The sequence below is a fragment of the Molothrus aeneus genome, chromosome 1 (assembly GCF_037042795.1).
Source record: "Molothrus aeneus isolate 106 chromosome 1, BPBGC_Maene_1.0, whole genome shotgun sequence".
In the NCBI taxonomy this organism is placed as follows: domain Eukaryota; kingdom Metazoa; phylum Chordata; class Aves; order Passeriformes; family Icteridae; genus Molothrus; species Molothrus aeneus.
In genome coordinates, this window is record NC_089646.1 from 30342492 (window position 1) to 30368427 (window position 25936).

General features: G+C 34.7%; 1 protein-coding gene across 2 annotated transcripts in view; it reads right to left on the reverse strand.

Annotated features, from left to right (window-relative positions):
• Positions 1-4119: 4119 nt before the first annotated feature.
• SNX13 (sorting nexin 13) overlaps positions 4120-25936 on the reverse strand; it is a 65402-nt gene continuing 43585 nt past the window's right edge. The window contains exons 16-26 of one of the 2 annotated variants that reach the window (XM_066554127.1): positions 25453-25490; positions 21130-21199; positions 18403-18575; positions 15867-15974; positions 15027-15137; positions 13562-13723; positions 12285-12356; positions 11265-11410; positions 9434-9502; positions 8172-8284; positions 4120-7690 (exon numbers count right to left, since the gene is read on the reverse strand). In XM_066554127.1, coding sequence (XP_066410224.1) covers positions 7443-7690; positions 8172-8284; positions 9434-9502; positions 11265-11410; positions 12285-12356; positions 13562-13723; positions 15027-15137; positions 15867-15974; positions 18403-18575; positions 21130-21199; positions 25453-25490 — 1310 coding nt within the window. In that variant the 3' untranslated portion in view covers positions 4120-7442. The remainder of the gene's footprint in view (positions 7691-8171; positions 8285-9433; positions 9503-11264; positions 11411-12284; positions 12357-13561; positions 13724-15026; positions 15138-15866; positions 15975-18402; positions 18576-21129; positions 21200-25452; positions 25491-25936) is intronic. The other variant, XM_066554118.1, reaches the window with a different exon arrangement.

Genomic DNA, 25936 nt, shown 5'->3' on the forward strand with positions numbered 1-25936 from the left:
GAAACATACTATCCTGTGCTTGTACTTTACAACAAAACAGCTTGAGGAACAGCAACAACAACAAAAATGGTGATTTTTGACTACAGAGTTGAAAAAGAGCAAATTTTAAAAAGTGTTCTAGCAGGTTTAATTGTATTTGGAAATATTTTACAATTTTTGTGAGTTTACATTTGTTTAACATAAACCAGTCTTTCAAACTTATTCTACACTGAGTAAACATTTGTTGATGTTAAACCTATTGAGCACAAACAATACTAGAATTGTCTGGTTTACTTCAAACATAATTAAATTAAAAAATCAAGAGTAGAATATTTTTAACTTGATGTGTTAGGGTAACACACTCTGGAAGTATGGAAAATCTCAGGTAATTATCCTTGCACAATTATTTATTAGGACTTGTAAATTGAAATTACCTAAAAGATGCAGCAGGCTGTTAAGAATGGAATTTAGCTTACATGTGGAATTGTTAACAGGAGAGAGAAGATTCATTTAAATGAAATTATTCCAGGCCCATAAAAAATAGGCACAGAAACAGAAGTCCTAACTGTGCTTTCTCTTATTTAATGTAGAGGAATGGCCACCATGTAGAAGGCAAAACCATTGGTCAAAACATTGCTCATACAGCAATTAATGAATCATACAAAAAAAAAGGCATGAAGATTGGCATATTTTATATTTGAATTTAAAAAAACATCATTTTTCATTTCCTCATATTTGATTTTAAAACCGCACAGTTCCCCCAAAATGGTCAGGAGGGTGGTCCTTAGTCCTACACTTTGCAACACAAAATATACAATTATGTATATATATATAACCTAATGTTAGACTATATAACCTATATATAACCTACATGTTAGACTTCCTAGATTTAGGTTTCCTTGTAAGAAAGAACATAGGATTCGTTGATTGATAAAAAATATTCAGAAGTAACAAACATTATCTCTGGCAATTCCTAGTGGTGACACTTAGTCTTTTTTGTCTTTTAACAAAAGAGAATTTTCTAGCTGAGAAAATTTAACTAATTTTGATGTGATCTACCAAAGCAGTTTGCAAAGACCAGGCAGTTTATTTGGAGAGTGTTTCCCTTCATCTGTGATAAAACCTACAAGCAGCTAATGGGAAAGAAAACAAGTATTGCATGCGTACTAGCATTTTTCTGATGTGAAATGCTCAATACAAAATGTGTAAGTCTCAGAAGCACAAATGCACACAATATTAGAGATGCATAAAAAACCAATTATGCTGTAAACTTCAATCAATTTCTGTCTAATTTGTATTAACAGTGTAAAAGCTTAAAGTATTGGAATGAGATGTCAATAGAGGTTTTATTTAAGTTTTCAAAATAAATCTGAAGTTGAGAGATATTTCTGATCTACCAATCTTTCTTCTGCAGTGGTTTCTTTTCAGATTATCCAATTCTCTCTCAGGTTAATTAACTGAGAATATTGTACTGTTGCTAAATGAGTACAAAATATTGCTGTTGCTAAATGAGTACAAAATTTTACTGTTTGTTTTCTAGGAAATGGATTAGTAGACACACTATGAGAGCCACATCTCTCTCAGTTAGGTAAGTGATCACTTGACGTGGCATTGAATAAATAATCAGTAAAAAAGTTTCCAGTTAAAATAATTTTAAGTTATTATTCTTAATTAATTGCAATTTTTAATTAATTGCAATTATCATTTTAAATTTATTTAATTCTTATTACTGCTTCTTATGGATTCTTTTCAGCTGTAGTCCACAATACTAGGAGAAAAGTATTATGACTGTCAAGCCAAGAGTCCACCTACACAAAGTGTCCTCTATCCAGTATTAGTACACTCCTTAGGCTCAGGATGACACACCCTCTAGAGACCACAATATTCTTGGCAACAGCAATACCACTGACAGAAAGTAAAAAAGGATGGATTTTATAGCAAGTAGAACAGCACAAATGTTTCTGTGTGGAATCACTCAGTATCACTCAGGTGCTTCAGTGAGTTCTTTCAGTGCTGATAGCCCCATGTGCTGGTTCTACAGAACTCCAGTCAGTTCTACAGATTTCTACAGGCTGCACTTCCCTCATGAGCAGAACAGTGAGGCTTCAACCCATTCAGAGGCACTTACCTCACCACTAGCCTCAGCAACACTTAGAACCCACATGCAACAAGAAGAAAACCAAAATACTTTTCCTTGACATCCACAGGAGCACCATGAGTCCATGTTTTCTTTACATGGCACAGTACAAAGTCAGCAAAACTGGTGAATTTCCAAATGCATGACATCCCAGTTTCATTTTGCACTGATACAAGACAGAAGAACATTTCATGGAGGTCCTATCCCTTTCCCCCCCCCCCCAGATACCTGTGTTTTTACATTAGACATAAGCAGGTCTTGTTTGTTTGCAGAAATGATGTTTGGGATTAATGGGAAGCCAGTGTTTTAAATCAACATAGATAACATAAAACTGAGTAAGATGTGAAGCCAATTTTTTAAACAGACTATAAGGGAATGCTTTGTATGAAGTTCTTGACAACAAAAACCATCGCCTTTGATAATCAAATTCCAACTTCACTGTCACACTGAAAAGATAACAAACCTGTAGGGGAGATGACATCTGCAAAGTTTTGTATTTACCCTAATACAGGCTGGATATTTTAAGAAAAAGAACAGAAAAAGTGAAAGTTCTGGCTATTCTGTGCAGGGCATTACCAGGTAGCTTGCCGAACCATAGTCCACATGCTCCAAATGAAGAAGAATGTTCCCAATTCAAATAATTTTTACAATCTTTTACCTAAAACTCCCAAAAGTTGGTAACAGAAAAATTTCATCATTATCTCTCAATTTAATTCAGAAATAACATGTTTTCAGAGCTCAAGCTGAGAAAATTTCAGCACAAAAACCTCTAAAGAATACTTTGGACTTGTGTTTAAAAGTGTTATGGTTAGAAACAAAAATACAGTTTTTGAAATCTACATTCTTTGTTTCCATTTAAGATGTCTTGATTGCCAAAAAATTCAACATAATCTTGTTCTTTAATTAAACCCAACCTCAGAATTAATTTGCAGACTAGTCCAATTCTAACGTGCCAAATGAGAATTCCAGTTAGCCCTTGCTGAACCAGGTATCAAATTCTTTAACTGACCCATGCAGATTATCCCAAGCCCAACATGCTGTACTAATTCAGAGACATGGCAAATATCTCAAATAACTGGGAAACAGTTATTTGAGACATCTGAATACAAAAGTAGTCAAACATATTTTGGGGAGGGACACACATATAGTGGTGTACATGTTCCAAGTGTTTACTAAAGCTTAGTTTCTTTTGAAATACATAACAAAAGTGGACTAATTGTTTTCATGACATAATTTCCCTTCTTCCAAGGAAGAATTCCAAATTATGGAATTTGTAGTCATGTTAAGGAAAATTGATGTCGACTACTGAACCCCAAAAAAACTTTAGCAATCACACTGCATCAGACATTAAAACCAAAAATTAAATAATCTGATAGACTGAAGATTTAAATAAACCACAGATACATATAAGCCTCAGTTAGCAAAGGGCAAATAATTTTAAGATGTTTTTTAAAAATAAGCTTATTATGGAGTGTATTTTTGCCATGAAATTACCCTAGGATAACAGGTTCAACAAATAAGAACTTTCAATCAGCTAGTAAGATTCCTGATATGTGCCTATATCCTGCAGCAAAAGTGGTAAACACTTCACTCAAGGGTCAATGAACTAACATCTCTCTAGCTCAGGACATCTTTTTGATGAATGTGAAGCAGCTGGAATAAACAGATCAAGGGTAACAATTGTGATCCCATGGTAGGTCCAGCTGCTGCAAAAACAAACCCAGGGGGAAAGAGCCTAAGATTTAAAAAACCTGCAATATAAGCCCCTCTTACATCATACAATGCCATTGTTGTTGCTTCTTTTTAGAACACAGGACTCTCTGCAAACACTGGTCAAAAATGAATGTAGAGATTATTTTGTTAGAAGCAAACCCAGTTTATAAAACATTTTAAAAAATTCAAAGAATGGTTGTTTTATTTAAACAGTAATAGTTTTATCTTTAGTGACCTTTCGTACCTGCTATGAGAAAGTTATTTGAAAAATAAATGGAGACTCATACTAATCCTGTTAATACTTTATTAGTGTAATTTTTTAGCTTTCTATTGGACAGAACATAAATGCAAACTCCAAAAAAAATTCAGAGTCCTCTGCCATTCAGTAGAAGTGACCATGGCAGTCCATTTCATGTTCATTCTTTGTTACAGAAACAAGAGGAGGGGGAGGGGAGGGGAAAAGCATCAATAGAACAATTAGGCACACAGCTGACACTTACTGTACAATGATATGCACAAGTAATTTATAACAGCTCTATGAGTTCATGAGATGTGTTCTTCAGATTCTTCCCTTGTAATACATGAGCTTTGCTCAGGAGAGCAAGGATCATTGAGAACAAAGGAATTAACAAAGGAGTAACAAGTAAGACTTTTAAAACAAGTCCTTAAATAAACTAAAGTAACAACAGAATGCAGAATTGTTCACCTGAGAAGACATTTTTAACCTAGACTTCAGAACATTAAAAATTCATTTATTTTACAGCTATTCAAATACACATGCATTAAATGAAAATATTGCACAAAATTAAAATTTAGATTGTGGAATTTATATAGTTTCATTTTGGTACACATTCTGGTAGCACTTAAAATTAACTGTTTAGTTCTAGCAAACACCAGCAGCACAAGCTTGAGGATGAACCAAATGAAAAATTCAATTGCTTATTTTCTCTTAAAAATAATTAAGGCTAAAACAAGTGCATTTGTTGATAGTGGCACTATTTTCAGCGGCCAGTCACAGCACCTAAAGGCCAGAAGATACACCCAGACACTTAAGTGCTGTATATTAACATTCAGTTTTGGAGACTTCCTAGGATAATAGGCTGCATGGGTTCACAGCGTGGGTACTTCAAATTGTCGACAGGAAAACCTTTTAAAGAAAGATACATACAAACTTGCTTTAATAAAAAGTGCTCATTTCTGATGGTTCTTGCCAGCCAACAGGCACCACTGAATTAGGAAGCCACATTCTGTAATTAAATACAGAAGACAAAACTTCAATACATATATACGTATGCACACATGCCTATACAAATGTGTGTATAGGTATATGTAATAAATTCATTAAGTAAAACGACTAATAAGTATGGTGTATTATGTTTAGTTCACATTCCTAGAGATATTATTTTATTTTTGTACAGAGATGTACCAGAGAACTAAATAATAAAAAAAAACTGCCAAATTTGTATATTATCACTATCCTGATGAAATTTTTCATGGTACCTACAGATAGATAAAAGGTTCCACAGATTTGACAAAACAGTATTTGAACTTCCCACTTTCATACTGCTTAACAAATTCAGTGACTTAAAAGACAGAAATTGGATTTGGTAGGATTAATGAGATATTCACTGTATCACCAAGAACAACTGCTGAATGATCTTTCATCAGTCAGATATCAGTTATGCATGAGCACCCTGACAGAGGAAGATACAGGCATGTAAACAATAGGAGCTGGCTATGTTGATTACTTCACACAGAACTCAAGAATTTTGTTAAATTTAAAAGCATTTAACCATCACACTTCCACAGAACCTGCAGAGAGGAAGGGAGAGGGGTTCTTCTATATTTACCAAGTTGTCTTCCTAGGGATTACAAAAGAAAGGGATTTAATTTACAGCATTTAGTTCTGCAATAAAGAAAAAAACAAGTGCACTTGAGCCCATGCATACTGTATGAGAATGTTAACAGTACAATATGATCATCATTAAGTAGTATGATAAAAGGCTACATATCATTAATAGAGTCCATGAGAAAAATTATCTATATAGAAGTGTCAGTCAATTTAACGAGGTCCTTTGAGAGCCTTCTATCTTGTCTCAGAATGCTTTCATCAAAGGTCTATGTTTCTCTCTTGCATAAAAGGACCATTTGCTCCCATTAAGACACAAATTACAGCAAGGATCCTTGGGATCCTTGATCCATAACTGTATTTTACCCTGTGTTTAGTGTTCAGAAAAAAAAGGGACTCTAAAAGATTACCTTCTATTCACTCAAGATAGTGCTCAAACAGTCAGGGACTATGAAAAAGAAAACACAAACTGAGATATGCTGTGGCCAAACAGGATTATTCAAATGTTACTGTATTTTTAATCGGACAGAACTTCTTCCATGAAACTAAACAGATGGATGTGGGGCCTTGATGTCAAATTTTTATTAAAATTTTACATTATGCAAAAAATAAAAAAATTATTTAAAAAAATATTGTAGTTTTATTTCCTTTTTATTTTCATATATACACTGAGATGCATTCAGAGATTTCCAAGTGTTTGCATATGACTAATGAAATCTTTTACCTGTGAGGAACCAAGTAATTCTAACATTTTTCCATATGAGGCTTACACACTAAAAGGTAAGGAATCTTTCAATTAAGTAGGACATAGTTCTTTCACATCCCAAAAATACTCCAGATTTTAGTGGGGAGTTTTGTGTAAACTGTGTCTTAGTGCAACTTCCTCATCTTCTAACACAGTATCTATCCTCTTCGAAACATGTACTCCTTTCCTTCTACAACTACCAACTTGACTTATGTTCCAATAGACCAATTGAACATAAATATGATGCTCCTTCTCCACTGAAGTTACATGCAAAATGTATGCCAGGTGCTGTAAGAGCAGCATATGGCCTTTAAACGCTACAGAATAATGAGAATAAAGGGTTTGTTTCTACTGCACCTCTGCTTTTACTAAAACTCCCATTAGATATAAGGTTAGTTTAATTTTCAAAATATGAAAGGTGATGCAAATGTGGCATAAAAGCCACCTTACCTCCATTTTTATCCAATAAATGTACTTTTATGATGGGGCTATAGCTATTCTCCCTGCTCCTACCAACCTGTTATTCCACAGACTGCTTTCCTGGTTAATTCAGCCTTTACAGGAATGTTAAGATAGCCCTAGAGAGCCTCAACACTTGTAACGCCGAACAATTCCACCTGACTCTCACACATTGCACTATCTCCCAGTGCCAAAACACCCTTTTCTTCAGTTGTATCACCATAGTTGTGCTTTACTTGAACAGTCTGGCACTTTGCATTGCTGGCAAAACATTGACTCAGGAACGGAAGGGATCAGCATTCTGATATACTGGGCCAGTTTTCTTCCCAATGTTGCATGAAGACGCACCAAATCATTTAAGACACACAAACCATTCTGGTTGTGGTTGAACTACAAGTGAAGATGAGAAGATCCACAGGTCTTACAGATGCATTAATAATCTAATATGTGACACTAGAAGACTGGTGCAGAAATGACGGCATGTGAGTTTGAAGCCCCAGAGAATCTGCCCAAGTACTTAATCCTGGACAAACAAACACCAGCTTAATGGATTTGAAGTGTCACCTTTTCTGTAAGGAAGGCGCTTGAGTAGAGTGTAGTCTCTGCTTATATCTCTGCATTTGCTTTGACCTTGAATGCAGTTTGTGGAACAGCTCAGGGAACTTATTTTGTGGAAATAAGGTTTCTAGGAATCTCTCCAGAAACACATACACCATTCTCTTATTCAGCTGACTATGCTGGAACATTTCGAAGACCCGAAGAATGCCCTTCCGTGTAGTCTCAGCACCTATGATGTGCTTCAGTTCATCTACAAAAACAGAAGCCACACAAAAGTTTAAGCTAAATTTTGCTTCCATGTTAACAACAAACTTAATCTGAATATTAAGTCTTTCAAACTATGCAGCCTGAAATTTGAGGTAGCAGTGTCTCTACACAACATGACTAAATGAAAAGTTCTCTTACAGAAGAGAGCATTTCTGAAAATGACTTGACTCTTACCCTATACATGTGGAACCATGTTTACAAGAAATCCTACTGGTTTGGAATATACCCATTTCAGGCAAAACTTAATCCTCTAGAAACTTAATACTGGGATGGCTCTAAGAGAATTACTGACAGTACACATGAAAATGTCCAATGCTTTAATAATTAGAAATTTTTTTATTTAAATTCAGTTCATATATCAAGGTTTCTTTATAGTACTTAACACAATCAACAAGAATACCAACATTAATTTCAGTTACAATATATCGTATGGATTATTAGGCTTTAATCCCAGACTCACTTACCTGGCATTACCTCCAGCAATTTGGTTTTCCCTGCCACTCTTGTTCTCATTCTAATAGCTTTGTCCCTTCGTGGAACACTTTCTGCTAAAATACCATTGGGCCAAAAAGCGTCTCTGCAATAAAAGCAAATCTGTCAAAATACATTAACATTTTATCAAGTGAAAAGCTCTTTTAAATCTCTCAAGGCTATCTCATAAAATAAATATAAGAAAGTAATGTGCATAACCTAACACACACTTCAAATATCAGAAGAGAAAAAGAAAATGAAGAATGATGAAGACGATCAAGAAATCAAAAGCAAGTAGTACAATATACTCAACCTATCAGGAGCTACCATATACTTTTTTAGTTTAGGGATAAGAAGAAATGACATTTTAATAAAACAATGCAAATCAAAGCCATTCAAAAACCACAGAGTTCTTACATAAAATAGACCTAAGCCTTGCTTTTACCAGGCTTTATTGCTACTGAGACTCCAGGTCTATTAATTGCTTCATCAAAATTTTGACACCAGCAGTTAGCTTTTCAACAAGCTAAAGCTGAGAAGAAATAGTTTCAGTGTAGTAAAAAGTCCAATGCAAAAGACATGCCTCTGATAAGTTATTCTGCCTCAGTGAAAGACATTTTCTTTTCTGAATAAAAAGTATGCATTACAGTTTAATCAAAGAATAACAGTACACTTGTAAAGTATGACCCTTTGGAGAATACGTTACCCAACTTTCACTTTCATCCCAACACAAAAAAAACCCCAAACTAAATGGAAAGAAAAAAAGTGTGTAACACTTCCTCAACACCAATTTAGAAGCCATTAAAACTTTTAGGAAATTGATAGTTTCAAATTCAGACTTCAGTTCCATTGTATCTATCCAAAGTGAAACATTATCTCGGAGCCAAGACTCTTAGCAATAATTGTTTGCCTTTAAAAGCAAGGCATGAACATGCCTTCATCAAGGCAAACAAGACATTACATCACTAGAGTGATAAATTATGACATTTCTAAGTATACTTGTACCCTAGCTCCTCTAGACTGGTTGACAAATAAGTTTTTAAGGTAAATGAGAAAACTTAAAAATAGTTTTAAGAAATGTCTTTTCCATGTGACAACTGCTTTCTCTCACTTAACATGTGTAAAAAGCAGTGTATGATCCAACTGCATTCTGGAGAATAATAATTTCCTCATGTAAGAGGAGAAGGAAGACATATAGATATTAGACATCAATTGGTGAGTGCTTTGTATTTAACATCTGTGATAAAAGACATACCTGAAGCGTTTCACTGCATCTGCTACTTGCTCGGGAGATGTCATCCAATCAACGTGATCAACTATTTTTCTAAAACCAAAGCAACAAGTCTCTTGTTTAATTTTTAAAGCAGACAACATATAAGTGAAGCATTTTAATGAGCATTCTAGGGAAAACAAAGTATAACTTTAACCTTCTCCAACTCTGTAAGTAGGTTCTATAATACTGCACAATAGGAAGGCAAACACTGATTCTCAAGATAGAAATCTAAGCTCACTGATCACTCCTTAGAGCTAAAACTTTTTTCTTTTTGGGTAAATGTACAATAATGAAGTTGGCTGCAACGCTTCTGTTGCATCTCCCATCAGCATTAGATAACTGATTTGCTTGTAGAGCACTCCACGTTCTTCATGGGGTACTCTCAGGTTCTGCTTCTGTAAGCAAAGGACCTACTCAGAATCTCAAAATACTTGCTGCGATGTGTACAGTTACTTCACAAGCCTTAACAGGAAATACAGACTGATAATTCATCAGGCCTTCATTCACCAACCCATACACACAGCTCTATATCCAAATCTAGGATGCTTACAGAAATGATACATGCATCTGTGTATCACCACAATCCCATGACTGTCTCCCTAACCACAACTTGAATTTAGTTTTCTAAGAAACAGAAAAAGATTTTTCTGCAGAATGCTATTAAATCCCAAGAACTTGCCAGGACAAGGTATGACTGCTGACCAAAGGAAGCCATGAGTATCTGAAATGGCTCTAAATGCAGAAGCAAACTAGTACTACACTACAGCCATCTCTGCAATAAGGAAGCAGCAGCCTGTGCAGAAACTGTTGCTTATACTACAATCTGGAAACAGCAAAAAGCATTCAGAGTTATTCAACAGGGCAGCATGTTCTTGGAAGTACAGTTCTCAAGACAGTTTTCAACTGGCCATAAGGAATTACTTGAGAAAAACCCTGTGCTATTTTACCACATAGTTACCTCATTACTGCTACACAAGTCTGTATGTTTAACAGTGATGATGAAAACATCACAAATATAATTGTAAAGGGTAAAAAGAAATGACACAGTGAGGAATGTCCTGAAAAAAAGGAATAGGAAGCTATTTCTCACCATCTAGAAATTTTTGATTCACGGTACTAAATCGAAAGTAACAATGCAGTTCTACACCTGTATCTAGAATTTGTTGCTGTTTATATTTGCTCACATTTCAGAAACAAATTATTAGAAGGCAAGCCTGGAAACTGTATATTTCTCAGCTGAGGGCAAGAAATATTACTTGATTAGCACCATTAACTGTCTTTGCATTTGCATGAATAAGTGTACACGTGAAGTAAAAAGAACATGGAGTGGCCAAAACAGACCCCATAGGAGTCCTTTTTCTTTCCCACTTCCATCTTTTAAGTGTGAGAGCAAAAACTTTACACAGCAACTCAGTATAGTTCACATAATTTGAAAACGCCACTGCATCATTTGTGGCATGAAAGAGATGTAAGCAGAAATAATGCAGAAAGTAATAAATAATATTAATTTAAAAAGGTTTAGTGGTAGAACAGGACAAAAAGCAAAAGTTACATTCACAAAAACATGAACTCTTACATGTGAAATCTCTTTTTTAAGTTCTCTGGCCTGTAAGAGTTACTGGAATTTTTCTTTCAATAATGTTTTATGTTTATCTCCATTTTATACCATGTTTGCTCTCAGTTTATTGATTTTTTTCCAAGGAGGAATGCATGCAGATTTAAAGCACAATAATTTAGTATTACCAAGAAGGATGTATAGACAGATACTACACAGTCTCACACATATGATTGATCTATATAAGAAAAGCAGTACCTATTAATTGTGTCACCATATGTTGCTCTAATAAGTTGCTGAAGCAGATTTTTTATATTTCTTCTTAACCACTGATTTCTCTCTTTTAAATCAAAGACTTCATCCATAAGCAGGAGCATTACTCTCAGCGGAATATTGTCATCCACCTGATCACCAAGTAAAAGAATAAACAGTAAACTTTTATTTCAGGTCAAGAAAGCTACAGTTTTAGAAGCTACTTTAGCTGTCAAACACTTCAGTATAAGCACAACAATGACAAACACTTTACTTTGTATTTTACTGTAATATGAAATCTTCCCTACATCTCCTATAACATCATTAGTTGCAAAGGACTGAAAATTGCATAAAAACCAGATACACTGAATTTTTAAAATATGACAAGAAGCAGCTTTTTCAAAAGTCAACAGTTATTAGAGAAATTGAATAAAATTAATACATGTATGTCCTAAAGAGAGACCTCATCCCTGATCTCTTCCTGGTTGCTGTGCTTCTAGCTACCTAACACAAAAAGGCAGAAAATCTCAGGAAGGAGATTTTCTTGGGCACCATTCTCTTATGGATGCTAAAAACAGTGACATTTCACTGCAATGAACTGCTTTTTATTTAGACTTCATTGTAACCTGCATGACTATCCTGTGCTTTTATGCTTGAAGATGAAGAAAAGGATCATAATTTTACTTTTTTATTATATTATGTTACACAGATTGGCCTACAAAAACATGTTGGAGGGAGAAGAGAAAAACATCAGAAAAAATGAAACCCCCCAGTCATAAAACAGAGAAACAGTAGCACATGCATTCTTCACAGTTATTCCAATGTTGTGTAAACCATTACAGTGCTAGCAAAAATGTTAATTTTAAAAGGAAGCATGCAAATATCTTTTTTAAAAAAGCTTAGAACTATTTTGAAGTGCCTGGTATAGTGTCAGAAAAGAACAGAAGTGTAACTCAATGCAGAATAAGTAATTAATTTGTTTGGTTTTAGAGGTGTCAACTTTGAAAGGACAAACATCAGACTCACGTTGTCATCAATTGGTGCTGCAACACGGCAATGGTCAGGATCTGAATAGGTTTTCTGCATCAGAGGTGGCACCTACAATAAAAAAGGCTATGTTAATGATAGAAAAAATACTTTTGAGTATGAACAAATCAGAAAAAAATTCATAAGTAGTCTGGTTATGAAAATATAAAACAACAAGATTTGGTCAAAGTAACTGCAAACTAATATATACACAGCTGTGGATAAATACACAGCAGCTCTTTCACCTTCCAAAACCAAAAATCAGGTTTGTATACTTTTCCATATAGCTACCAAATTATCAATATCTTTAAGACATTCACATCTAATTTGTCAAGTGCCTAGTGCTTCAAGTGAAAAATACTTGAAAACTCTTATAAGAGACTGATATTTCTTTTGATATTTCTCCCTGATCTTAACTCCTGCCTAGTCACAGGCTTCCCAGGGAGTACAGCTGCAGCTCTATTGCTAGTCACACACCAGGGAAGTTACTAGCAATGATCAAGTCCAGAGACAGTCATTTTGCCCTGCAAGTAATTAAGAAACCTCACATATCTCCCCAGGCCCCAATTTATTATTCCCTTTCATGATTTAAGGATTAATTCACCCATCCCAGTTGCTGTTCTACATCTGCCATATATAGCACAAAATGGAACAACCCCTGACCACAGACCTTATAGCTACACACAGAAAGGGGAAGCCCAGAGAAACAAAGGGAAGATGAACATGTTCTGAATGTTAACTATTTTTATAGGACTTCCAAATTGCATATCATGCTACCATTCCTTACCTCTAAAGTATTATATTTTATGAATGTAAGAGATGAGGGAAGATGGCAGTAAAGACAGAAAAAAAATTAATTTAAACCAGAATTCAGCAAGGAATAAGCAGAAAAGAGGTTATCTCTTTATTCTAAGTTTCAAAATATATGAGTTTTTTCCCCTAACAAAAACAACAGATGCAGGAAATTAGCAGATTGAGAACAGTTAGTTAAAAAATAAGCCATGAATCTCATGTTCTTCTCAAGTTACTTCACTGAACTAAGTGGAGAACTGTAACAGTCTGTAGATGCCATCTTAAAACATGTTACTTAATTGCAAAGACCTCCATTTTTGCAGTAAAATCACTGCTGAACCTTATTAAAAAGTGCAGATACAAAACAGATGATCTTCTGTTTAATGACTTGACTATATGGCTTCTATATAACATTCGTTTCAGCAAGCCAATAGTTGCTCTTCTGTTCATTTACTAGCATGTATTAACCACCAGTATTTTCTTACCTTGAAAAATGATTGCTTTATGTCTTGTCCCAGTCTCTCTGACATTTTACCCATGTTGTCTGACATTTTAGTCATTCCCTCTGCCAGGCTGTCAGGGATAGACTTGACTGCATTTGATACGTTTCTCATAGAGTTACGCAGTGGATTTACAAACGTGTCCATCTGAAGGGGAAGATGTTTAACCAGAATTGTATAATCTATGAGGACACCAGCATATTAATAAACTATGAGAAACATGGCACAGAGAGCAATAACATAATAGTTGTTCTTACAACTCAAATTACTTAACTTCACTTATTCAGAATGCAGAATACAGCTCTAATTTTACTTCCATTTATATTTCTCATTTGTTAGAGCCCTACTGCAGCTATTTACATCTTTCAACAGATGTTTTCCTGAGCCATTTTCATTTCCCATCCCTTGGCTTTTCTTAGCTTAAATTTAGTTTCTTTTTTTTCTCCATTCAATACCATTTCTCCCTTCCAACCATTCTACTTCCAGATGTTTCAATTCTGCTTTCAACTCTTCATCTTTGCAACATACCTCTTCTAAACAGCACTGCAGTAGTATGTATCATGGCAAGTATAAGTAAAAACATAAAGTAGATTCACAGAAACTGTTACAATTTTTCTTTTGGTATAGACTCTGAATTCAGTCCAAACAGAAGCACAAATACCAGAGTGATGCCCTTTAAAAAGTTATGCATATAAAGAATCTTGTAAGCTGGAAAACAGATCGTAGTCATTATAGAAACCTTGATAAATATTTAACTATTTCACTGTTAATTATTTAAGCAATATAGGCTGGACAGTAACTTGAGGTGACAATAGGGTTGCAGATGCTTTTTATATCTAAATTGCTAAAACTTTAGAAATGGCTACATTTGCAAAGCAGATGCTCACACAAACTGATCAACTGAACAAAGAACCACTTGTCTGAAGAAAGTTCTGGTGGCTTAACAAAAAGGATGTAGAGCCCAGAGCTCTGAATTTGACCAATGACTCTGGATGGTTACACCTAAATACATAACAGGTGCTCTTGAAGGGAAATGCAGATTGTGTTTTGGGCTGAAGAGTGGAAAGCATGGTTATAGCAGCAAATACAGAGTAAAGAACTGAAAAAAGAAATCAGAAGGAATAAGACCTTAAAAAAAAATCACAGATGTTTGACAGAAAGCAACTTGCAACAAACACACTTTTAGACTAGTAGAGAAGTCTCAGTGCAATTTACTGTGTCCAGCTTCAAAAGTTAATTTTCTTGTCATACAAACAGATTTACCTATTAAAAAATGGTAATTTTTTGGTTCTGTATGTCCTCAGATACTTTGCCGCTGAAAGTTTTAAAGCAAGAATCATTTGCAAGATTTTCAAAGTGCTGTATAGCTCTTTCATATCAGTTCTGTTTAATGCAATCATTGCATGAATGAATGCTCTAAAGTTCCCTTGACCGTACAAAACATTCTTACCTTCCGTGCAAAATCTCCCTTCCCTTTGCTGTAGGCTTTATTCTCTAGGAAGTCATACACATAATGGGCTAAAGCTGGAGAAGCTTTCATCATTTCAGGATTTAACAAGAGCTGAGTAAAATAATTTTTAAAAATTATTTTAATACATAATTAACAAAACACAATCAAAGACATCACATGTAGCAATGTATTTTTTCATTCCTAAATTTTATTCCAACATTACACTAGTCTCAAGATAGAAACAATGGGCTTCTTAGTAATTATCATAATTTTAACCACTATGGTAATTATAGCATCTCACTGAAAAATATACACCTTTATCATCAAACAGTGATTTCACAGTGTTTTGTTCATCTTCATGATTTACTGTTAACATGTTCATTGACTTGGTACATAAATTTTAGGGCTAAATGACCATAAAGTCCCTATGAAGGAAGACAACTGAATTCTTTTGTTTGGGCTGATACAGGCCTTATCTGAACAGAGGAAGTGTGTGATTTGCTACACTGCTGGAGTGGGTGCCATAGAAATCCTTACACAGCAGCACAAGAGAAAGTCACCACAAACATGTCAGCAGGAGAAGGTCAATGGCATAAAACTCAAAACCAACATACCTAGAACCTCATCAGCTCAGAAAAGCTGTGACAGAACTGGCTGAGAATATACCAAAACATCAAAGAAAATGCAAACTTATGAGACAGTATCAAGTTCTTACGGTATATTATTTAGTTTTGCATACCAACTACAACACAATTTTTTTTTACAAAAGAAAAAACCACAAGCCACCTCTGAAAAATAATTCCAAGCACAGAGCTAAAAAAAACCTGAATAACAGCTTACCTGCAAATAAGCATTTAAATCTTTTTTCCTCTTTTCCAAAAACTCTCTGTCCATATTGTTAAATGTTTTTTTGCCAGGAAGTTTTAGTATATTTGCAAGGTTTTCAAACTAGAAAAAAAGAGAAGAGGTTTTTTTCTGTTTTTAAGAGTTTCAAGTCTTCATAAGGACATTCTATTCACCTATTCTTATATATTATCTAACACCTGACAAAAAAATTCTGCATCATGCCTGGAACTGAGAATTGTTGGAGAAGCCAAAGAGAGAGGTATGCTGTCAATAAAAAATGCATGAAAATTCCCAGGAGACTATCAAGAGTAAAATTTAATTTCTTGTGAAACTCTCTTTTGAAGTACACTTTTGAAATACAAACCAATAGAGCGTGCAAAAGTCTTAGGCTCAAAATTTATCATTATTATTATTTGGAATCAAGTTGCTACAATTATAAGACTACATAATGAGTAAAGATTTTCAAGAAAACTTGTAAATCTTTCTAAAATCTCTTTCCTTTCCTATCCTGATCAAGCCTAGCAAAGAAATAATTAAGCTTTTCTCCCTGGAGACATGGCAGCACCCAGTTTACACACAGGTTATCACAACCTGCTCTATATGTCATGATCTGTGCCTTTTCTCCAGGTAATGACAGTGATTGGCACTGTACATGGTTGACATGCATCCTGATCTAGTTTTGCAGGAAGAATGGCAGTTCGAGGGAAGGAGAAGGGAAAGAAGAGGCCCTAACAGTTAATAAGGCTGAATATATTTGGTAAAATGCACAAAAAATTAAAAAATGATAACAATAAAGTTTGAAGAATCAGGACTATCCCCATACAGAATAAAGACTTCCTGTAAATAATATCCATAAGGTGGTAAAGAGAGAAACATACAGTATTCTAGGCTTTAAGAAACAATCTGGAAACAGGTTGCATCCTTTTCCTCTTTAGAAAACACCACAACATTACAGATACAAGATATGGATTCCATTCAGTCCTTGCAAGATCTCTTCTTGCATCATTAAACTTTGGACGGCCACAAAGCTCATATAAAATTTATAGTCTGCAGGAAGCACCAAAGAATAGCACTTTACAACTTTAGAAATCCCATTCCTTTGCAAGTAGGTCATATGGGAAAATAACTGAACAGAAGATGGTCTAGTTTTCATTTCATTTAGATCTAACCAGAAGCAATATAAGCAACTAACAGCCTCTATTTTAAACATAGGTATCAACTTCAAATGGCATTTATTATATGACTCACTAAAGGAACTGGTGTGAATCTATTGAGTGCTCTAAGGAAAAGCCCTTAGATACTTTGAACTGCTAACTTCAATTCCATTATAGATCAACTATCTATTTTTTTCTGAAAAACAGTCCCTGACCTTCTTAGTAATTTTAAAACAATGATTCTAACTTTTACCCTTAACATGTCAATAAAAATATCTTAGACAAGCACGCAAGACAGTAAGAATGGCTATTTTCTTGTCAAGACTAAGCAAAACTGTTGGGAACATCTGAGATGCCACAGTGAATCACAGAAATCTGTTTACTTTTTGCAATCTTAGTGCTCTTGGTTAACATTTCTAGTAAATTCAATCAGACTTAGCAACCAGAAATATTGAGCTTTAATATTTTGAACATCTTTGCTTCTGCTATTTATTTCTACTCATTTAAAATTATGTTAGTTTTAAATGATTGTCCCATACCAGCAGAATGTTAATTCACTCTAAGATCCAGGATTCTTCAAAACACTGAATTAATTTAAGAAAATAAATTTGAAGGAGTACAAAAATCATGATTTCAAACTTATTGACAGCACATTAAGACTATCAGAAATTCAAAGGAAAGTCAGACTTCATTTATAATTAATCCAAGTATTCAACATGTTTGTTTTTTTAGTAAAGCCTTTTCAATTTTTATTACTGCTGTAACTTTAAAATGCTAACTTACCTGCACAAAATTTGGTCTCTATGACTCTCAATTAATAACAGAGTAAAGGGATATAAACTGACACTTCTGACTAGTTCAAAGGTTATGCAGTCAAATCTGACTTCTTCAAAGGCTTGGTTTTAAAAGCACTTCAGCCTCCTTTTAAAAGCACCGTGTTTTCATCCTTTTTTCATGTCAGTAGGTTCTACTTTGTACCAGCTGGTGAATTACAACTCTCTATTTCTTCCTTCTTTCATTTTAGGAGGGTTAAGAGTCTGAGAATACAAGTACAGCAGTAAAAGGCAGATGGCTAGTAGTATAGTGAAGTGCTACCAGCTCTCCCTTTTGTGACCCCACCAATTCTTAACATTCACCTAAAACCTAAATATCTATTTCCCAACCTCAGCTTTTATTTCTTAATGTCTGACAAATACAACTAACTCTCTTGGAGACCAACAGCACTTCCGTACAAAGATTTAAAGTAAAACTAATCTCTATGAGAAGAGCGGGGAGACTTTCTAAGTTCCATTTAGTTTTCAAAGAGAAATCATATAGTCATCAATTACTAAACTACAGAGAAGTGCACCTGTAAAGGTTTTCATGAGATGGGTTACCTGCTCAGTGATCCTCATGTGGAAGTCATGGAAGTCGCTGTAGCGCCGGTATGTCTTCCACATCTCCTCACTGTTTGCATTTCGCCGGTGGACGGTGATGGCGTACAGGGCGTACGTCTTGCCGTGGTCATTACACACTCCTGCCACAGCATATGGGTCAGAGTCAGCATAGACTAGCAGTTTTAAAAACAAAAATAAAAAGGGAACAAACAGAAAGAAGGAAGACGAAAGGACACAAATGTGAAGTGAAAAAATGTCTGGAATGACAGACTTAAAAGACAAAAATGGACATGCAAGCAGAAGACTAAACTATCCCTTTAACTTAAACATTCTACAGTACCCTCCAAAACTTACTATGTAAACTTAAATAGAGATTAAGCAGCTTTAAAACTAGACAGGTTTCAATGACATGCAAAACATAAAAAGAAAAATTTTCAACTTTCAAATAGTTAATAGAACTTTAAAAAAAGATATTTTAACCCAAAGAACTCAAGATGAGAGTGAAAGACAAGTGTGAAACCAGAAGAAATTCCAGTCTGCAAAGTAGTCTAATCAGATTGCAAGAGTCTGCCCACCAGAAAAGCTTATAAATACAAGACAGTGATTGCAAGCTGCAAGCATTCAGTTTTGTTATTGGCACAAGTAGTTTGTTATTAACTCTAGGATAAAAAAACACTCCCCATGCTATTTTAGTCAACTATATATACAGATGTGTGTATGTATATATGTAATGCATTCTCTGTGTGCACACACACATTCTATGGAAAAGTCAATTCATAAATAAAAAGAACACATATAGCTATCTGAAATAGAAGCAAACATCTTTTTGATCTCTGTTAAATATTTAAGTCTTCCAGGACATTCCTCCCTCACAGAATTTTTCCCAGTACAATTTGTTTCAAAACCTTCCATTTTATTTAGAGAATAACCTAGAACTACTATTATTTACACTGCATACCATTTAAATTGGCAACATGTAGTATTTCCATTTATTGAGCCAATATCCAGTATGTACAGTTTTCCAGTGACTAGATGAAAATATTTTTAATCAAGGTCTCTGAATTTTTCTATGCACCCACACTGCATAAAATACAATCCTCCCGAGAAACCATCAATTCCATCCTCTACAGGTACTTCCAGTCTTGACTTCTCTGAAGTATAATGCTTTTGTCTAAACACTCAGGGAGCACCTGTAGGACAGTGGAAGCTGCTGCCAATGCAAGAATTACACACTAGAAAGGTGAAGAGTGGGCACAGAGCATCTTGTCTTCGCCATCCAATCTCTAAAAGAAGAATTTTGAGTGCTGAATCCCTAGGGGAATGAGCAGCAGTCAGGATGGTGCCAAAAGACTGCCCAGAGAGCAGAGCCAGGAACCCCCAGCACCACAGGATGCTGCCCAAGCCCTGTCCTCTACATGCACATTGACCACTTGGCCCTGCAGCCACCAGACCACATCCCAGGGGCACTGCCAAGTGGCATCTTCAGAACCACTTCAGGCAGAAAAATAAAGAAGTTGTCCTACTTCCCTTTATGTCATAGCCACTTAATTAGTATTTATTTTGCAACCCAAGACAGTGTGAATCTTGGAACACACAGAGATAATCCTGTCTACATATTACCCTCACACACAGGCAAAGACAGTAACTGGGTGAGGAAAAGGACCTGCTCACAGATTCAGGCAGTTTAATACCATCTTGCAATACAAACCTGTACAGATCTCCTGCTACAGCTGGAGCATTACATATTCAAAGTCAAACATATTCAGACTGGTAGTTATCAATACATGCTGTCCTCAAGATTATAAATGTTACAATTTATGTGGTTCTAAGTTTACCTTTTTTCCTTAGGTTAGAATGATGAAACTTCTAAATTTAATTCAGAAAAAAGTACCACATGCCATTTTAATTAAAAAGCAGAATTTGGTTCTTAACTTTCAACTCATTTTCCCCTTTCCCTGAGGACTGACTACCATGACACTTGGATTGCACACTGCCCTCACACCGAGTTGGAATAGGTTTAATTAAAAAGTAAAGGAGCTGAATGCTTGCTGACAGCATGTGTCCACTACATAAATGCATAGATTTAAGAGCATATTGTACAGTAAAATCTACCCAAAAAGTATCTGAAGATCACTTCACAATTTAATTGCCCAATGTAATCTCATTTAATTAGAGTACATGCAAATAATAGATGAGATTTTTTTATTTACTCTCATGTAATAAAGAAAAATAATTTCTTTCTAGGCAAAGTTTTTTAAAAGATAACCAAAAATGCCGCCACGATAACAACAGAAGTTGCTTCTTTAAACTAAGCTAAGTCAGTAAGGAAGCACAAAGAATAAGGGAAAAATATTATACTAAGAGAATGAAACAGTCAAGAATTATGATTCTGTGACTAGAAAGAGAGATGTCTTTCAGAATTTATTTAAATAATTGCTAAATAAATCCTACTCAATAGTAAGTTTAATGAATGATTCTCCAGAGATAAAAGTAGTAATACAATATAAAAATTAAATCACTTTTTAAGTACAGATATATAGTCTGTGACCTACAGAACAAATACTGGAAAGATTTCCAAAAAAGACTTAATGGAAAATATGAATTCAAATGTTTTATGAGGCCAAAAAAAAAAAGACATAATCAGGATTTCAAGGGCCTGTAATATTACAAAACTCAAAATAAATGGTGGCAAAAAAAGTTAGCACACATCCTTACAGATTCACTTACCAGTATCTGAGATGTATGCATGGAGCTGAACGGTCTCATCAGTGGGGACATTTGAAAGGTCATCTAAGGACTGCAGGGTGGGGAGATAATGTAGGAGGAAAAAATATGAAAAAAAGAATAAGATCAGAAATACATCGTGTTTAATTCTCAAACTTTCAGTTCACTATACTAAAAGCTTAGTGCACTGTAACAACGCAGGTGTTTGTACTACTTGGTTACCAAAGCCATTCTTTTGCACAGTACAGAGCATTTCCCCCTCATTTTCACACAGTTTTGTGACCATTCATATTTGATCAACCATATTTGCCACTTTTGTTTGATATCTCAGTCCTAATGGAAGTACAACTAAAAATGGTCTTTTACTGAGCATTGGGAAGAAAACCAAAACAAAACCATAAAATCTCCCAAACAACTGGGGAGATACACATGTTGTGTAACAGCTCTTCTGGCTTTTACCTTCATAACATTCTGCTTTCTTTCAATATCTTTATGCCCTACACAAATGTTACACAGCAGTAGAAACTGAAAGTTTTTCTGCTTTATGTGAAAAAAACCCCAAAACAGCCAACATTCCTCTCAGGAATATTTTCTGTTGTAAAAAATGACCAGGTACATCCTCAGCTGGTTAATGCTCTGTCTCCATATTTAATAATTACTGGGATCAAAAGAAGCCTAATGGTTTTTTTAGAGAAGCTTTGTTTTTAGTTACAATTAATACATCTGATTACTAAGATTTAACATAATAAAGTTCTTCAAAACTATTGAAAGAATTGCTTATGCAACTGACAGAAATCGAGGATGGGCCACTATGCATCCTAATCTTAAATTACCAGATTAAAAAAAAAAAGAGTTGGAGCTACCTAAGTAGAATTCACAGACACTTGGATCCCAGTTACCTTATGTCTTTTACCTCTTAATTTTAAAATTCTCCAAAGAAACATATTCAGAATGAATATAGCTATTTGCTATCTTTTATAATTTAACCAAGCCAGTTTAATAGTGACTTACTATGAAAAGTTACCTACAATAGGACATACTGGTTAGCAGTGCCATACCCATATCAAACTAAAACCTCTACCTACATCAATTCAGTTTCTAAATCTCTGTTTCCTTAAACATAAAACAATATACAAGATTACAACCAAAAGACAGGCTGGACTTATACATCAATTATTTAAAGACTCTGCTCTTGCCCCTTCTTCATCTGAACCTTTATCAACTCCACAACATTCCAACATAATACTCCACTCTTTCATCCTCTAGTTCTCTTCAAGGAATGGCTCTTGTCTGCCTCAATCACCTCAATCAGTCTCTGCCTGAATATCTGCTACTGAAGGTAACATTTCTGTTATAAAATCCAGATTCCGAATAAAAGGCAGCTTAAAAGGGCTGAATAACATGTGTTGCAGAAGAGAGTCTCCGGAACAATATGCTTGTAGACTTGTAGTACCAAGGTCCCAGACTGAGAAAAGGTAGAAGAAAGAAAACCCTTCTGGGGAAATCTGTTTTGCCACAACATGCTATAGTGCTAGAAGTTTATGTCTGTTGAACGGTAGAACAGATGAATTTATGCAAAAATATTTTGACAGCAGACATCAACTTTACCTCAAGAATCTATAAGTTACTGGATGCTGGAGAGTTATTCTGGTTAAGTATCACCATAAGTGGGCTGTTCCTTTAATCTTTATGCTTGCTTTCAGTCATTGTTGGACACAACAATGTGACTTATTCCATTCTTGAGCAAGTCCCTTGGACAGCCATGACCCTGTCAGGTGTGCTGCTCTATACTGCAGTGTTCAATTTAGGAGCAGAGTATCCCCTGAGACTGGCTAACAGAAGACATTTGTGAAAGGTTGGATAAAGTGCTTGATATTCTGAAAGCTCTAGGATTTGATTATCAATAAGATGGAAGTGATGTGATGTTATAAGAGGAGACAAATAACTATCAGCTGCTTGAATATTTTGTTTGGTACAAAATACTGGCATTAAGGTACTGTTATATTTTTAAAGGCATAATTATTTCTTGTTTTCCCTGCTTCCCTTCACTGTCACTCAAGTTCAGATTTCTTTGTGATTACTGAGTGGGGTTCAAGCTGACATATGCTAATGACTGCCAAAAGTTCAACCTAGCCAGTTCTGCTGCCCTTCAAGGTCTTGGAACACCTGTGTAAATCCTTCTATTTACTCAATACAAAACTCCCATTAGGGATCCTTCAGAGGAAATCTGCAAGAGTCTATAAATATTTACAATAATTTTATACTCCCAAAATGTGACCCACTGATTTAATATAGTAGATTAATGTATCAAATCAAAAGGCAGCAATTAAGATATTTTTGTAAAACAACTTTTCTTCAAAACAGTTTTGAGCCTCTCTTCCAAATTCTTCCAGTGAAAGTTTGAATTGCAGACAATTTATTTTATAACAGAAACTTTAGGAAACACTCAACTACTGTGGCAAGGCACTGTACAGCAACTATTAATACAAGTAAATTAAAAGGTTGAAACCTGAACAGATAACACAACAGACAGACATTTAATATGAGCTAATATCTCTACTATTAGATATATCCACAGGAACACAAGTTAATTAAAAACCTAAAAATATCACAATCAAATCTTATTTAATACATTGTCATTAGCTGCAAGTACAGAAATTCCCTGACCTTAGAAGTAACCTTTCCAAGGTCTATTTTTCTTATGTAACAGACTAACACAAGGGAGCTAAACTATGTGTACAGAAATTTACTCTTGACATGGAATTCAGCCAGCAAAAACTAATCTACCAGTATTCAAACACCTGTAAAAGCACTGAACACCCTGAAAAATATGGATTACAGAAAAGCAAAAGTAGTTCTGCATAAAGAGAAATTTACTTACGTATTTATCCTAGAATGTTCCTAACTCTTTATAATAAATGTAGTATTCTATAAATACTCTTGTCACAACAAAAACAAAAATCAAGTCTTTGAAGAGTCCCATGCAAATACCGATTTGCACTGCAATAGTGCTTGGTAAAGACTTTAGGACTTTCTAACTTAGCTTAGAAAGTCACTTGAAATGAAGCAGCAGATAACCAATAGCCAGATAAGCCACCACAATGACAAATCCTCATCCATAAAACATAACTCTGGTAAGTCACAACATTATTAGAAAGAGTACTTAAAAGACATTTGAAACATCTTTTAAAGAAATCAGTCAGTTAAAAGGCTCTTGTGAAAAAATATGACTAAATTAAGTTTTTCTTCTGCATCTACCAGGAGTTTGCATAAATTGTATCAGCTAAACACCTCCCCTTTCCTTTACATTTCAAAATGCCAAAACCAGGAAAATAACAGGAAAGAAAATCCCAATTTAAATTAAAGAAAACATCCAAAACCTACAAAAACCCAAACCCCACAAACAACAAATCCCCACACTGAAACACATTGACCTTAATGGTACAGGTATTCCTTTAGAAAACACTCATTCCTTTTTATGCAAGCATGACCTTAGCAATGCAATGGAGCTGCTAAGGAGCTGCAGCACCTTCCAAGAACAAACTAGAAGGGCTCAGGCATCACATAATCCAGGAAACTGCATGCAGACTGTAAATCTCTACGTAAACTTTCATGAAACTAAAAGGTTTGGAAAAATACTCTCACGTGCCCAACTGAATCTTGTGTACCTTGTGGATCAGCTGCACACAGTCTGCAGAAACATACCAAACTTCTTATGATTTCTCCTTTTTAAATAAACGTATTTGCATTTTTGGTTTAGGTACGCCCATTTAACAAAGAAAAGGTTTTGACAAACTGACACAGGTCAAGAATTACTTAAAAAAATAAAATTGAACTTGAAATTGGACAGATAAAAAAAACAAAGACTCATGGTTGAAATAAATTCCAGATACTTTAATGTTTCCAAATCAAGTCCTAATGAAAAAAATAATCAACCAACAAAAATATAATTAAATGCCTCATTTTACAGTCTATTTGAATTTAATCCTTTGAGATTTCTGTTTCAAAGGATTTGTTTTCACCTATTATTACGTAACTCCAAGTTTATACCTATTTAAGAACAGCAAATAGGGGTAAGAAATTATGCTTTGCATAAATTTACTGTTCTGTGAGAAACAATGCAAAATATCATTAAACATGGGAAAATACAAAAAGGAGAAATTTTATCTTACAGAGTAATTAATAACTTGCGTGTTTCAATTTGATTCAAAAACTTTTTTAGAAATTCAACTGCAGTGAAGTGAAACCTGTAATGTACATTGTTAAACTATTTTATCACACTTTCTCTACTATTGAGGACAAAAAAAAAAAAATACAAGCACTTACCAGATTTATGCTGCTAGTAGGAGACCCATTAAAAGATTCTGGGAGCAATGAGGAAAATGAAAGGAAAAACCAGGTTAGAAGATTTTCCCCCATTGTAGGGCCACACATAAATAAAAATGCGCCCACAAAACATTATGGAAAATGAAAGAGAACTGTGGCACTGGGCAAAATGCTGCATGCAACATGCAAGCGTTTCAAATTTCCAGCAAGGACACTTAAAGAAACATAAGGTTATAAAGATTCTACATAAATACTTCAACATTTTTTAAAATTTATATCCCCACATATCTCCTTTGTTAAGGAGCTAGTTAAACAGTGAAAACAATTTCCACTGGATTTGTACTTCAGTTAACAAGAACAATGATTTTATTTGCTTTAAAAAGCCACATTTCCTACGTACTTTCAATTTCTGTTTCCAGAGAGAAGTATAGTTATGTATTAAAAGAACCCAATACATTGAAGAATTTTAAATATTTTCATGAAA